The 15,055-nt window shown below is 36.3% G+C and overlaps 1 protein-coding gene across 1 annotated transcript in view; it reads right to left on the bottom strand.

Annotated features, from left to right (window-relative positions):
- Window positions 1-8,731: 8,731 nt before the first annotated feature.
- Window positions 8,732-15,055, bottom strand: part of CSRNP3 (cysteine and serine rich nuclear protein 3) — a gene marked incomplete at its 3' end in the record, with an annotated part of 84,249 nt that continues 77,925 nt past the window's right edge. Inside the window, exons 5-6 of the mRNA XM_080346542.1 lie at window positions 11,252-11,548; window positions 8,732-9,775 (exon numbers count right to left, since the gene is read on the bottom strand). Of these exons, the coding sequence (XP_080202668.1) occupies window positions 8,732-9,775; window positions 11,252-11,548 (1,341 nt within the window). The remainder of the gene's footprint in view (window positions 9,776-11,251; window positions 11,549-15,055) is intronic.

Genomic DNA, 15,055 nt, shown 5'->3' on the forward strand with positions numbered 1-15,055 from the left:
ACTGCAAATTGTCCACCAGAGAGAGCTCTTGCAATTATTTTTTTCCAATGGCTGTTGAAAACCATTCTTTCATTAACTTAGAACTACAATTATTAAATTCACCATGATAGATGTACATGAATTGTGTAGTTTATTCAATTGGCCAAAGAAAAGTGTAGGCAGTAGTATAATTAAAGGGCAAATGGACATACCTAACAAGGCATTTCTGTTCATTTCTTACATATTTATATGCTGATTAAATTAAAGAAAAAAAAAGGAATGTCTAGTAACTGCATAGTAGAAATAAGATGCACAGTGCACTGGCAGCCATGAGGTAACGTAGAAACCTGTTTTACTTCATTGCAAACAAATGGACAATATTGTACAATATATAATAAAAATACAGCCGATACAAGTGCCACTAATTAACAAAAAAACTAATGATAAGACTTAAAAATGCTCATTTTGTAATATATATACACTGCAGTAATAAGCCACAATAGATACATCAAATTCCATGTCAATCTTAATAAATACTGAAAATATAAATACAGAAGAATACAGTAAATTTGAATAAATTATTACAACATAAGGTCTAGGTTAAGTTCTGTTGAATATTATTGTAGCTTATATTACCCTTTGGCATCTTTGACGTTACAAGTTGTTTAAAAAAAGAAAGGAAATTAAGGAAATGTGTAGTTCATGAAACTTAAAATTATTTCCATGTACAAATTTTAAGGTGAACTTTCCTTTGCTTCTTCAAACAGTTTAAAAGCAACAGTCAAACTAAATATGATGCTTTACTGTTGAGATCTCCACAAATTTTAGTATGCAAGATCAACTGTAATGGAAAATTATGTTAAGTATTTAACATAATTATTTTCCTCAAAAATTAGTAAGGTTAGAAGTAATGCACAAATTTAAAACAAATGTCTGCAATTACACCACAATTTTACGAGCTCCATTTGAATGGATTACATGTCTGAAAGACCATCAACTTAAGTGCCTTTGAATCCATGCCGTGGTGTATTATTTACCACTTGCCAACAAAAATTTCAAAAGCAATTTTATATTCTTATGGGGAAATATATATATATATATATATACACAGAGATGAACCTTCTAAAAGACGGCTGGACTAGACAGTCTAAATGTTACATAGCTTGTTAAAACAAGGAAAACACTTTAAACATAAAGAAATGTAATAAGTGTTGATTTTGTGTTTTTTTTACAAAATTGCTATCTATTAGCTGTAGATGGAAACAAACAAAAATAACCAATTGCCATGTTTTATGCTAACAGGCATTAACCAGTACATTTGTATTAATAATTTTATTTGTAAAAGGTTATTACACCAGAATGCAATTTAACTAAAAATATCAACTTTACTAAGACAATATTACAGGCAGAGGCTCTTAGGAATGGATTTGTAATCTACAGATTTTGACTATTTTTGCACTGTTAAATGTCTAGCACTTATTTTACATCAAACACTTTTTTAACATGTTTCACAAACTACACTTCAGACGTATTTCCATAGAAGTGCCTACGATCAGTCAATTAAAAAGGGCCCAGTTGTTAAGCATTGTTTACATGGGCATTGTTCTGTGAGAACTGAAGTGGTGGTATTTGTGTGAAATGGTTTGAAAAAAACCAGCCTGCTTGCTTCTGGTTTTAAGAGAACCAGCACACGATGGTGGAATCTTTTCAAGAGGTGAAAACTCCTTCTCAATCTGTGTATCAGAGGCTCACAAATGGATGGCTGTTTCTTTGCAGTGTTCCCCCAGCAGCCCAGCAAGATTGACCTTCACCCATAATCCAACCCAAAAGTTCATTCCTAAGAACGTCTTTAAAGAGATTATGATGGAGAAAACTAGAAGAATTAGCTGCCATAATGTCTTATTTGAAAATCCCAAGCTAAAATGCTAATAAAAAGGATGCCTATTTCTTGCTTCCTTTTAGTGTCTCTTGTTATGCAAGAAACACTTTATATTACATGTGCCTGGAAGCAGAGTTAACTAAAATGGTATTGCAGTTGACACAGGCAAAGAAAAGAGACAGTAGCATTGTTTCTAGGGTGTTGCTTTGCTTTGTACCCCATGCTTTTGGATAAGTCTTTTATTGTTAGAACAGTAGTGTTAATTTGTATCTTCCACCATTTTTCCTGTTGAGAAAAGCTAAACCAGTCTTCATGGCTTGTTGGAAAAGCGCACAGTTAGAGAAGTGCACATCAGGCAAACTTCTTTTGACTTGGTTCTATTTGACATTAATTGATAAAATGGCTTAGTAAATCAAAAGTGTCATTGCTAAGAACCAAATTAAAACAATTCAGTAAATAAATAAAGTTTATCTCCTGACTTTTTTTGTACTATCATCTTCTCAGCTGAGAAGTAGCAATACAGAGCATCATGGATATGACATCAGTCAGCGGGACCTTGTCTCGTGTGTATCATCCTAACCATAAGGACTATACAGCAGTAGAGCAGTATACGTTTTAACTTTTCCTTTGTAAGATCTAATTCCCTTCCCTTTTATAAAAGGGTGTTTTAATGTACTATTTATTACCTATGTTAGAAAAAAATATTTAACAAAATCTAACAGTAGTTTGAAGGAAACTTTTTGTTCCCCTAGGTGATGGTTTTCTGCTTCTCTTTGTCTTGGATTTTCATCCTGTACTAGGCTGTGCTGTATCAAGACTGACACACTGCCTGTGGATCTACATCCCTCAGAGGACAAGGATTCCTGTCACATCTCTGCAGCCGCTAGGGTAGGTTTGTTCATGTGTATGGGAAGGGAGAGTCTATAGCCCCCCTGGGGACATTCCCTTGGGACTCTCATATTTAGAACCCATGGGGGGACTATTTTTCACCACAGTTCCAATCTACACGCTAATGTTAAGTGAAAAATAAAATGAACCCTTTCAGCAAAACAAAGATAGCTAGCACAAAGGATACTAGAGTTGCCCTCGTGCTCAATTTTAATGAAAAGTCTTACTGTACAACAGGCCTTTCCCAGACTCTTAAGATGGAGGGTGGAAGGAAGAAAAAAAGAAAAGACTAAGGCTGCAAGACAGATGTTTTATGAATTGGATGTTCTTATAAAAAGTAAAATTCTTGGTATCAGCTACTATGGTAGCAGAAAGTCCTCAAGGATGGTATAACTTTTCTCCTTAAGTGAAAACAATACTCTCGCACATTTATTAGCAGCAAAATTAAAAGCTGCCTCTGATTTAGGAGTGGGAAGAGACAGTCAACAGGAAGCACTTAGGAAGAACTCAAGCATGTTCACTCCAACATCTTTACAACTAAATAGCACTTGTTCATCATTCCACAATGATCGTGCTTTGCATTTCATACTTCTTGGAGAAAGTGGACAATTAATAATTTGCATATGGACAGCAATTACAGAGAACAGCAAAATTAAGGAGTATTTTAAACAAATTTGGAAACATTGAAAAGGCAAGTGTTGACATGTCTCATACCAAGGGACACGTTAATGAAGTAGACTCTGTTTTGAAAATAACAGTAGCTTTCTACCATTTTAAAAAAATAGTAATCAGTTTTAATATTTTAGAAATAAATTCTATAGACTATATTCTCTGAGTTAATTCTAGTTTTTCTAAGTATTTTACATCAAATGTTCTGTGTCTATAATAAAGTGGATGACAGAATTACTCTTTAGCCCCAGTGGGAAAACTTAACTCCCCTAAACACTTAAGGATTTCCCATGTCATCCTCTTTTGTCCCTGTTCCTGGCTGCCTCAGGCAATGAAACAACTGGCACAATAAACATGAGTTTCTACAACTCATGAGCTGTAGTACTGGAGTTTCTTATTTAGGAAATGCCTTTTAAAACAGTATCATGGGTCTCTCTTGCTTGAGTTCTGAGTAACGGCACCTGCTTTGCCACAGGAGCAGCCTACACAAGGAGTTTCAACTGAGAGAATTCAGCTGGCAAAAGAAGACAACATGCAGGGGAATAAGATTGCCCCTTGCTGCCAAGTATTGTGTCACAGGAAAACTACAATCTTGCTGCTCGACTGTTAAGCACTCGACAGGTAAATATTGTATATTCAACACAGCTTTTATTCTAATTTTCAGTATGAAATTTATTGTTAAACTTTTGCTCATTAATCCAGTCCATGAAAAGGAGAGCTTGCTTTTGCGGTGTTTATGTTAGTGACAAAATTTCTTCTGAGCTAGACTGGGCTTTATTGAAAAGTGACGTAGTTTGCAGTACAAAATTTAGTTATGATTTGAAAAAAAAGAGGAAAAAAAAAAAAAGTTATTTTGCCTGTTCTGTAGAATTATTTTGTTATGACAATATCTCCAAGTATCTTACAAACCAGAGCACAGAGAATGGAAGTGACACAGCAGGACAAAGGCAAAGCAACAGAGCCCAGGTCTCCGCTGTCTCTGAGCCCAGTACTCTCTATGCAGTGAATCACATTTCTATCAGAGAGTCAGGAACCACTGAAATATTAAAAAAAACATAATACATGTTCTTGTTTGCATACAAATGTATGTGCACAATCCTTAACACACTAGCTGGTTTTTGTGACTATGTCCTCTGGATTGTGAGGCACAGAATGCTACATGAACAGTTTGTTAGCACGTTTACTGAAATACAACACCCAGGTAAGATGAGAAACTGGACCTGGGTCACTTAGCAATCCAGTGAGTAACACAAGCAGGAACACTACCTGCCATTTCTGCAGAACTTAGACAAAAGGCAGGACTGCACTGTTAATTGACTCTGCTGACAGATTGGTGAGCCCGCCGAACCATTTGATAGCAAGTGATGGTTACTATGACAGTATAATCAATGGCCTTAATATATGTCAACTCAAATTATGATTTACTAGCAGGAACTTTCTGACCTAAATGGTGTAGAGCTCATCAAAGAGTTGTTGGTTTTTTTTTTTTCCCAAGAAAAGGAAAGAAATATTAGAAACTTATTACTGACCAGTTAAAATTTTATGTCTAATCTCAAGTTAAAACTTTACATTTAAACTTTAACAGCATTTTCTCCAAGAGAGGCAAAGTTCATAGTATAGGCAAAATGGTATCCAATTTAGGTGCTGTTCTAGGGACCTTCTGTGTCAAAGGGAAATGCTTTTGTTACTACTCACTTTTCTGAACTACATAGCGTAATCATAAACTAACTACCAATTTATTACTTGGCTTTTTAGGAGTGTGATTATCAGTAGCCAGCTATTCTCGTGAAATAAAGCTGATACAGCTACCAGTAAACATTTCCGCAAATGATATACTGTGTCGATACAGAAGCAGATACTGCTGTTTACTAACATAATACTTTTAGCCTGTGGAAATAAGCTTACCCAAAATGAAAGGACTGGTTTTCAACATGAATATTAACCAACTGGAAAATGGGACACTTTGTGTTATAATATATACTAGCCCAGAAAATAACATTAAAACATTTTCCATCCTGTGATTTATTTTTCTTTATATGAAAAGTACTTTTTTTTCCTTCTAATAAAAACATGGAAGTCTAATCAAGGGGTGGGAATCTTGACTTTTAGTGATTTCACAGTTTTTTCTCACTCTGGTCAACATACAAATGCTAGAAAGGCCTTAGCTTTGTTTTTTGCTGGTGTGGAGTTGTTTGGGCAACAGGTTTAGCCTATAGTGAAAAAAGAGGTTTCTGGGTTTTTTTTCTGCAGTATGAGTTTATCTCTGTTGGAAGGCTTGCTGATATTGTTAGTATAACTACCAGGAAATCTCAGTGAATTATAAACAGACTTGACTTGTAACTTGTTGCAAGAACTAAACAAGATTGGTATACTTTGTATCCTGAGATCAAATCTTGACCACAAAATCCCAAACGGGCTCAAAAGAAAGGTATTACTATCTGCATTATCACCAGCTAGTTAGGAATGTTTATTCAACATAATCTTTATTCTGCACATTTTACTATGTGACTCCCAGGAATTAGCTATTTTAAGCAAGGGAAAATAGTGTTGCCTAAGTTTTTTATATAGTCACTGCTGTCTCTACCCTATTACTGCTTGTTATCCTATGCTGCAAGCTTTAGAGAATTTATTAATAGCTGTGTTCACCCCTGATGCCCCAATGGCATGGAACATCATATATATCTAAGTATTCAGAAATTTATACAGATACTAATGTTAAGGAGGTCTGGGATCTGAAGCCTGTGCCAATGAAAACATTAAATAACCATCATCTCAATATTATTAAGCCAGCTGAGATGTATTTTATAGAGTTAATCACTTACTGTGCTTGCTAATATTATTAAAGATATTTTTCATGTGAAAGCACAGGGGCCAAGAAAATAATTTCTTATTGCTCAGTAAGGAGGTGATTAATGAAACAAAATATTTCATTTAATTTTCCCCTGAGAGAAATACCCTGGTAAGGTTTGCATGATCCTTCAGTAGCCAACACCCTCTGAGGTTAAAAAGCTGCTACTGATTCACAGCTCCTGTCCCAGCTCAGGTAGAAAGGATTTGTGCTTTTGGTGCTGGTGCTGAGTGAGTGCCAGATTTCAGCTCGCTGCTAATGCAAGATGCTTGTATATACAGAGACTTGTTACACTTGCCCATGTCTTGAATAGAATAATATTATTCTTAGATGCAGAACTTTTTTATGAATGAATATATTTTTCTTTGAAAATAAAGATGGGTATTTGCTATGGAACTGGAGGATACTTGTGCTTACCTGGCTACTCAGCCTTTGGGGAAAGAGACGAGAGTGTTCTGTGACCAAGAGGAGCAGAAGCAAAGGAACCGCTGTGCCAGGTAACCAACACCCCTGCATTTTCCCAGGAGATGGAACATGTTGCAAGTGCAGAATCCAGTCCCTAGAGAACTGGACTTTTCAATGCAGTTCATATAAAACACGTAGGAATTCTTATGGAAATAAGTAAATTAAAAAAACCTCACCTTTCCAGCTACTACATGGAGTAAAAACATTTTGCTAATTTAGCATAAAACTGAGAAATCACTTTGCCCAGATTTCATATAAAAACAATTGAGTTGGCGCTTTTTTTTCAAGCATATTTTAAATAGGGCAGTTTTTCTATTGGAGTACTGTACATGTTTTAAAGAGCTTTTAACCAGAAGAGTCACTGTTAGCTAAAATTCATGCTGTGTTTACATACATGCTGTTAACCATCTAGATTTGACACAGATAAAAACTAAGATGCTGAATCTTATTTTGTCAAAGAAGACAGGTCTACATTTCAACCCAATTGATGTATAATAAATAAAATTTCAATACTAGAAGACCAGAAATGTTAAAATAGCTTTTGAAATAAAAATAAGGAGTGCAGAATCATCAGTGTAGAGAAAATCAGGTTCCTATACCTCCTTTTCTAGATAAAAGCAAGGTTGGCTAATCAATTAAAGGTTGAGATACAGCCCGTATTTTAATTCCCCTTTCATTAAAAAAACAATGGTGTATAAAGTAACAGATATCCACATGTGCTATTTTGCTTGCAAACTTTAGCAGATATAGAATTTCTGAAGCTGTGTTTTCTCACTGAATCTACTCATTCCTCATTAGACCAAATGCCTCTGTAAATTTGAGATCCGGTCAGAAGTCCACAAAAGCCAGTCTCGTATTTCATAAAAACTGCTAAATATTTAGGAAATCTAGACACTTCCATGTTTTTCTCCATGCTTCATTTAAACTTTGATCAGCAAGACTCTGCTTTTATGAATTACCTACTGACATTGATAAACTGGCTTGGAAAACACATACAGGTTTTGTTACAAGGAATTTTAAGACCTTACGTATACCTCAGAGTCTGGAGCTATGGCATTTCTCCAAAATAATTCACAGTTTCTGCAGTTAATCCATTCCTGCAAAATGGCACTAAAGTGCATAAGTATCTGAACATTTGTTGGGCTAAAAAAGGTGCTGTGCAAGCTTAAGCTACTGCTTTGCTATTATACACAAGATCATTTTTCTTTGGGGAGGGGATACTAGTTCTCGAATGCCACTGATTTTAATTTTAATGGAGGATTGTCTACCTTTTACCTTTCTAGAAGATGTAAACGCCCCCTTTCTGACTCTTCTGGTTGTCAAGAACAGTAAAAGAGAAAATAGTACATTCTAAAAATTTCAAGATAATTTACCAGAAATGGTTTTTTTTTTTTTTTAAGAAAAAAAGGAAAAATACATGGTACTCTAGCTGAAATGTGGACATGCGCTTTGTAACTAACTATGGATCTTCTGCTCAAATGAACATGCTGTTCATTTTTATCAAAACATGAGTACTAAACTACCATGAATAAAATACATACAGTACAGAACAATTAAAACTTTTTTGTACAGCAGTTACTTTTACATTAAACTTACCATCTTTTCAGGTATGTTGAAAATTAGGACTCTAAACATGATAATTTCAAAGTATCATTTTTAACAACCTTGCACAGGCCCGACAATCAAAAACACAAAGCTTTGATTCAGATAGCTTGGCAGGTTTCACATACTTTGATAGGTAGGCTACTTTGAAATATGTTGGGTGTGGTTTTTTACTTAGGTGTTTTATTTTTATCAAAAGATAGTTTGATTATTTTTATTTCAATCTTTACATGAGCTGTTTTTGTGCAATACCACTGCCAGTGTAGCTTGAGAAAACAAAATGTGTCTGGAACATTGACTATAGTCCAAGTGTTGCCTAGCTCTTAAAAAAAGTAAGATTCTAGGAAATCCAATGTGAGTGCATTTTAATACAGAAAGTCAGTCCTAGAATAATTTTAATATTAAACAGGTACCGTTTCTACCACTGGTGATTTGATGCACTCTTCGTGCAGTCTGCTCTTTTCTGGGAGGTTTAGTGAATTCTCAGCAGGGTGCTCTTGTACACAACTGTTGCCATTCAAAGCTGAAACAAAGCCATCTGGAGCAGGACCTTTCAAGTATGAGTGGAATTCCACTTGAGGGTGACTTGGCCTGTGCTCAGGGTATAAACTGTTACACGGAGCACTGCTCTCTCCTTCAGAAGATGAGCAGCAAACAATCACTGAGGGGTTTGCAGAAGGATAATGAGGGCTGCTAAAAGTTTCCTCTGATTGCCGTGTGTAGTCAACAAACTGTTCAGAAGTCATGTTGTAAGGCACCAGAGAAAGACTACCGTTCTTGACAGCATCCCTTTCTGAGTAAGTCTCACCGACCTGGTTAGCAGTGCCAGCAACATGGTTCTCTATTTGGTAATACAGATTTGAAGAGTTAGTATAGTACGAGGCATTTTTAGAATGGTTTTCATGCACAGCAGTTCCATCAGAGTAGCAAAGGACAGAAGGAAGAGGCACCATATCAGCATGGGAGCCCATACTTTCTACAAAATCATCTGCTTTTTCTTCCTCATCATCTTCCTCCTCATCTTCCTCTTCCTCTTCATCATCATCTGATTCACTAGGGGCTAAACTCTGTGTGCTAGAATCTGTAACTCCACTACAAAAGCTACTCCCATCTTCCTCTTCCTCCTCTTCCCCTGGGCAGTTCAAGTCCTCGGCTGCCTGAGGATGCATAACTGCAGCCGGAGGTTCCGTTTCAATCTCAAAATTTTCTGCAATTGAATATTCAACTGGATGGGGTCCTGGGCTCATAGAACTAGTGTGTGCGCTTATCTCACTGTGGCAGCCATTTAGTGCCGGAACTTGCTGCTCTCTGTTTTTCTCCAATTCAAGTTTCATTATTGTGTGCAAAAAGTGAGTCCGTACACGGATAGGATTAAATTCAATTCTACCTGCCGTATTGCTACACCCTTCTTTAGTGCAACCGCATGGAAAAGACATACGATCCACCTTTTAAAAAAAAGAATACAAATTAATGATACGTAGCATAAGCCTGGTGATATGACAGAGCCTAGACAGCCTAGAGAAATACATCAGCAAAACAGGATTCACTGTGAGAACTACTTGTAAGAATAGTCAAAGCTAACAGTCACTTGGAAGGTTAGCCCTGGAATTCAGCACTTATGACAGGAACAGTAGGGGACCCATACATGCAACAACGCCGCAGAGTAGGAAAAATATGATTCTGTTCCATACGTGAAAACATTATACAGTGGAACAAAAAACAGGTAGTTTTTCTATTTATGGATCTGCTACAGATTTACTTCATGTTGTGCTCAAATCCAGGCCAAAAGCATTACCAGACTCTTAAAATTCGGTAGACATCATGGAAACTATAAACCTATTGAAACAAAATGAATTATACACGAAAACCTCTATAAGGTCACCAATGGGGACACCTGACTGCAGCAAGTAGGAATAAAACCTCAAGTACAATTAAAAAGATATTTCAGTGAATTATAGATGCAACATTTTGCACTCAAAACACTGGGGGCTGAACTTATTTATCTAATAATAGCCATCTTAAATTTCTAAAAATGTGACTGAATCCACAAAATGGAGAGTTTGATCAGGTGGTTTAAGGTCTATGATTTTCATCTACACTATAATACTTAAACATAAAATATGATGCAGAGGAGAACCATGTAATACAATCTAGTACATCTTTCCCACATGTGAAGGTGAAAGCAGGAACAGCAAAGAGAATATATTATTTCAAAAAGCAGAGAAAGTTTAGCTTGGATTTAAGAGATAGTGAAAAATGCATTCAGGAAGAAATCAACTTAGCTGCATAACAGCAACTCGCGAGAATTAGTGGAAACATCGTTTAGGGAACATTTTGGGACTTTTACAGGTGTACACAGGACACCATGTAAATGTACAGTGCAAACTACCTTTTCAGTCTGCAGAGGAAAAAACTACCTGCTATATTAGCAGATGTATTTTTTGTTGCCTACACGCGTGCATTTTAAGTATCATGCATTTTAAATTATGGACGGTGCCACAGAGTTTCATCTATTGTTTCTCATTGAATCTGGATTGTACTTCACATTTGGACAGTATGTGAATTGTCTCTAAAATAAAAGGAAATATCCCTACTGAAATCTGCAGGCTACTGATTGTTCTGTTGTCTGCATTTACATAAAGGCCAAAGAGTAATATGAGGAGTTGACTGTTTGAACAAAAGAACAAAAAAAATACCCAATCATAAAATAAACATAGAATTTTGAGGAGATTGGTTGTATTGCACACTTTGTACTCTTAAATCTTGGCCTTAAAAAACTGTTTTGAGATCCGCAAGTGTTATAGATTAATAATTAACTTCTAGTAGTTATAACTTTAACAACAAAAAAGTACACGTGCATGCACACCCCACCTGCCCATCCCCCTGGATAGGTAAATAACAACAATAATACAGATGTTTACCTGACATTTTATGCCTGCAAGACTGCAAGTGCAAGTTTCTGGATCACAGAACACACGGCAGTCACAGCCACAATCCTCTCTGGACAGGCGGATGGCCCGCAGCTCGTGTTTTTCTTCCACATCAATCTTCTTCACTCCAGAAGCTCGCAGCAACGCCCTTCGCTTTTTTGTCGGCAGGGGTTGTAGAAAAAAGTACTCATCTACTTCAGTGTTGTCTAGATCAATATCATCATCGGAAATGTCATCCAGCGTCAGGGTGTTGGCTTCTTCGGATTCCACCGTACCATTCTTTGTCATCTGTTGCACAGAACAATTAACTAAGTCCTTAAACTATACTCACACATATGTATGTGCCATAGATGTAAATATGTGTAATGCATTATAAATGTGGAAAGCTGTATGTAAAAATGCTGCATGACTGCCACAAAGTTCCAGAACGTGATTACAGATGGGGTGAAAAGGCAGTTCTTTCACATTTAACATGTGAATTAAATATACTTTTTTAGTTTCATATTAGTCATGAAGCTAATTTTTTCCTAAGTTTCTAATTTCTTATTTGTTCTTACATTCTTTATCACTTGTCATTGTTTGCTAGGTCTTGGGTCTTTCTAAAATTCTAGTGTTTTCTGTATTGTTTCATAAGATAATTTTTGAGGCCTTAATTTATTCTAGTTCCTGTCTCTAGGCTCTTTGAAATTCAATATCCCTTTTGAGACAGTAATTATACTACCAACACTGGTTCAGATTACAATGCACCACATATTTGTAAAATGGTAACGTCTATGTACTATTTGCTATCCTGTTCCTCTTTAGCCTGACAAGTTTGTTTGATGTTTGTACAGCTGAGGTCACAAAGCAATATTTCCATGTCATCATTTGAGAAGATGCCTATATTTGCTTTTTGAGTTGACAATTTTAAGCTTGGAAGTCACTTAATTTTCCCCTTTTCTACTTACATTGCTTCATGTTTATTTGCAAGGCATTTCCCAGCACTGAGGCATACAGCTCTTCTGAAGTTCTTCCTAGCCCTCTTTGGTCCCCAAAATAACCCATTTATCTTTGTGTTGTCATATACTTAAGTACTTCACTAACCAGCCCAGTTTATTCCTGGGTAGTTACTGAATCAATATTCTTAGTAAAAAGGAAATAAGTTGTTAACCTCTTCTGGAGGATCTTGAGAAAAGATTCTTGCTCCTTTCCTAAGGATATGAATTTTTTAGCCTCTAGATACAAGTATTCTGGCACTGTTATTATTACCTATGTACAGTCTAGCTCCCACAGCCTTCAAAAATTGTTTCAAAATTAAACGGCCATGAGCATCAACCTCAAACATCCAGTGCCACTTTCGTAAGACAGCACATTCCGTGCCATACTCGGGCAACTCATCTCATATACAAAGGGGTCTATATATTCAAGGAGAAAAGAAAAAAAAAAATTACTGCACTGAAGGAAGGTTAATTTTCCCATCCATGGTAGAGCTCGCCAGTTATATCTGCCAGTTCTTCTACAGCTAAAATTGCTTAAGAATCAAAAGAATATCCATTGTTAGAACACAGTTCAGAAAGATGATGACATTTGCTACAAACAATATATTTTCTCAATCTCAAATTATGCAGATTGAGCATTGTACTGCATAGCAAATGTCAAGCACATGCAGTTATATGATGTATTTTGTGATATAATAAATTATTTTTCTTTTATTATTGTTCTATGAAATAATTCTGCTTAAAATGGAAAAATAAAAACAGATTCCCAGTGTTCACCCTGCTCTGTGTAATGTTCTCAACTGGTGAGGTTGCTGACTTACACTAACCAAGCACCTGGTCTCACACTTCTGTGAAAAAAAAACATGGTGCAACTAAGTGATAATTATACACCAGTGAAGTCTGAAGTTGCATTTGCATTAACAGTTGCATTAACAGCACCATGACCTCAGAAAAAGAGCCCCCAGTGAATGGAATTCGAATGTTTCTTACCTATAGCCAAATTCTTTATCTGTTTTGCCTTATTTACTTGCAGAATATTTCAGCTTGGCCTGTTCGCCCAAATACATTTTTAGACACCAGTTTTAAATACAGATAAGTTACTGAAGTCATAACTATCATTGCCTGGTTTTTGTGCATTTCAATGTTTAGACATTTAACAATTATCACTGTAAAGGTAACAACTCTTCATTTTTCTGCTGCTAAATCCTGTGATGCTGATATAGCTATGTTTCTTATATGTAATAAAGCAGTTCTGAATCCTACCCATTCCACTATCTTTTATTATATTCCCAGCTGCTTCATTTTTCCTTTTAAATTAACAGTTTGTCTTTTCCACAATCATTTGGATTCTAACTGTCATTTATGGCATTACTGAATTACGCGATGGTGAACTCCTGCTGATTACTCTTTTTGTAATTGTGCAGTTTTGTGTTTATAACAACTGTGTAAGGCAATCAAAGAAAATAAAATCCTCACTTATACAGCCATGTTAAAAGTGATACTCTTCCCTGTGAAAAAGAAGAGCCTCAGTGTCCTGAGTAGTAGTCCTTACATATGGTGTATGTGTACACGTTACACTGCTCAAAGAAAAATTCTCCTGAGATCAGTAATCGTCTCTTCTTAGCAATTCAGCACCATATTTAGTTCATGCAGATGCACTCTGTCACTTCCACAACTCTGCTCTGTATTCTCAGTCCTTCTCTGCAACTGCACCCTTTGCGGTTTAGTGCCTTCATTTTATTTCATGTTTCAGTTTACTTACCATGTCTGTTATCCCTATAACATTCAAATCCCTTTACATGAATACACTCCTAGCTCTTTCTTTATCTTAAATGCAAGCATGTTCAAAATGTCCTCTCAAAACTTCCTTCAGATTGCTTTCTTATTCTGTTTTCTATGATTCATTTCACTCTACAGTGGCTACGAAAACAGGGGGTAATAGTTCCCTAATCAGTTCTGCTGGCCCTGGGGCAAAGGAGAGATGACTTACATTGAGTATTTCAATGTATTAGTTCAGTAAGGTAGGAGAGACAACATTTGAAGTCATCATTTTTCCCTGTAGATACAGGGAGAGACAGGTATATCCACGGACTAATTAAACACATCTTGAATTAGCTATCTGAAGCTAGTGGGAGGGAATACTCTACTGTACATACAACTCCACCGGAATGTTCAAATCCAGGATGGATTTTTTTTTTTTTTTTTAATATAATAGGTGAATGACCTACCTAGGAATTCTGAATGCTCTAATTTTAAATATACGAGGCTCAAACCGCTCCTTAAGCACTGTTACTCAATTGCCTGTCAGAATTTAAATTTGAAACTGGGGAAGGGGAAGAATACTAATCCCTGCTTCTGTAACTATTTTAGCATTTTATTCAGTTAGTATTTAATAAAAACACTGTTTCAGGGCTCTTACCCATGAGGTGAATGCTGTAACTGTTCAGCTTACAAAGTCAACTATAGCACCATACCAAACCTGTCATGCATTTCTGCTCCTCCTCCTGCAACTCTTAACAGCTTTGCCACACAAAGGCAGAGCGCTAAGGAATGGAATCCGTGCCGTGCTGAACACCGTACGCATCCAGCAGGCTGTGAAGTCACAGGCCTGGGCATCCAGCGGGATTAGACAGCAGTTTGCCATTCCAAAGCACCTCAGTTCCTGACTCCTTTGCTGGGCAACCTCTTTGTTGTCTCCTCTGCTTTTTTTCTCAATTTTGTCACACAAAGAACAAATGAATTAATGAAATGAATTATCTGAACATTTCTCAGCATAGCTGGGTAACTACAGAGGGAGGAAGATTATCAAGAGCCATCA

This window comes from Nesoenas mayeri (assembly GCF_963082525.1).
Source record: "Nesoenas mayeri genome assembly, chromosome: 6".
In the NCBI taxonomy this organism is placed as follows: domain Eukaryota; kingdom Metazoa; phylum Chordata; class Aves; order Columbiformes; family Columbidae; genus Nesoenas; species Nesoenas mayeri.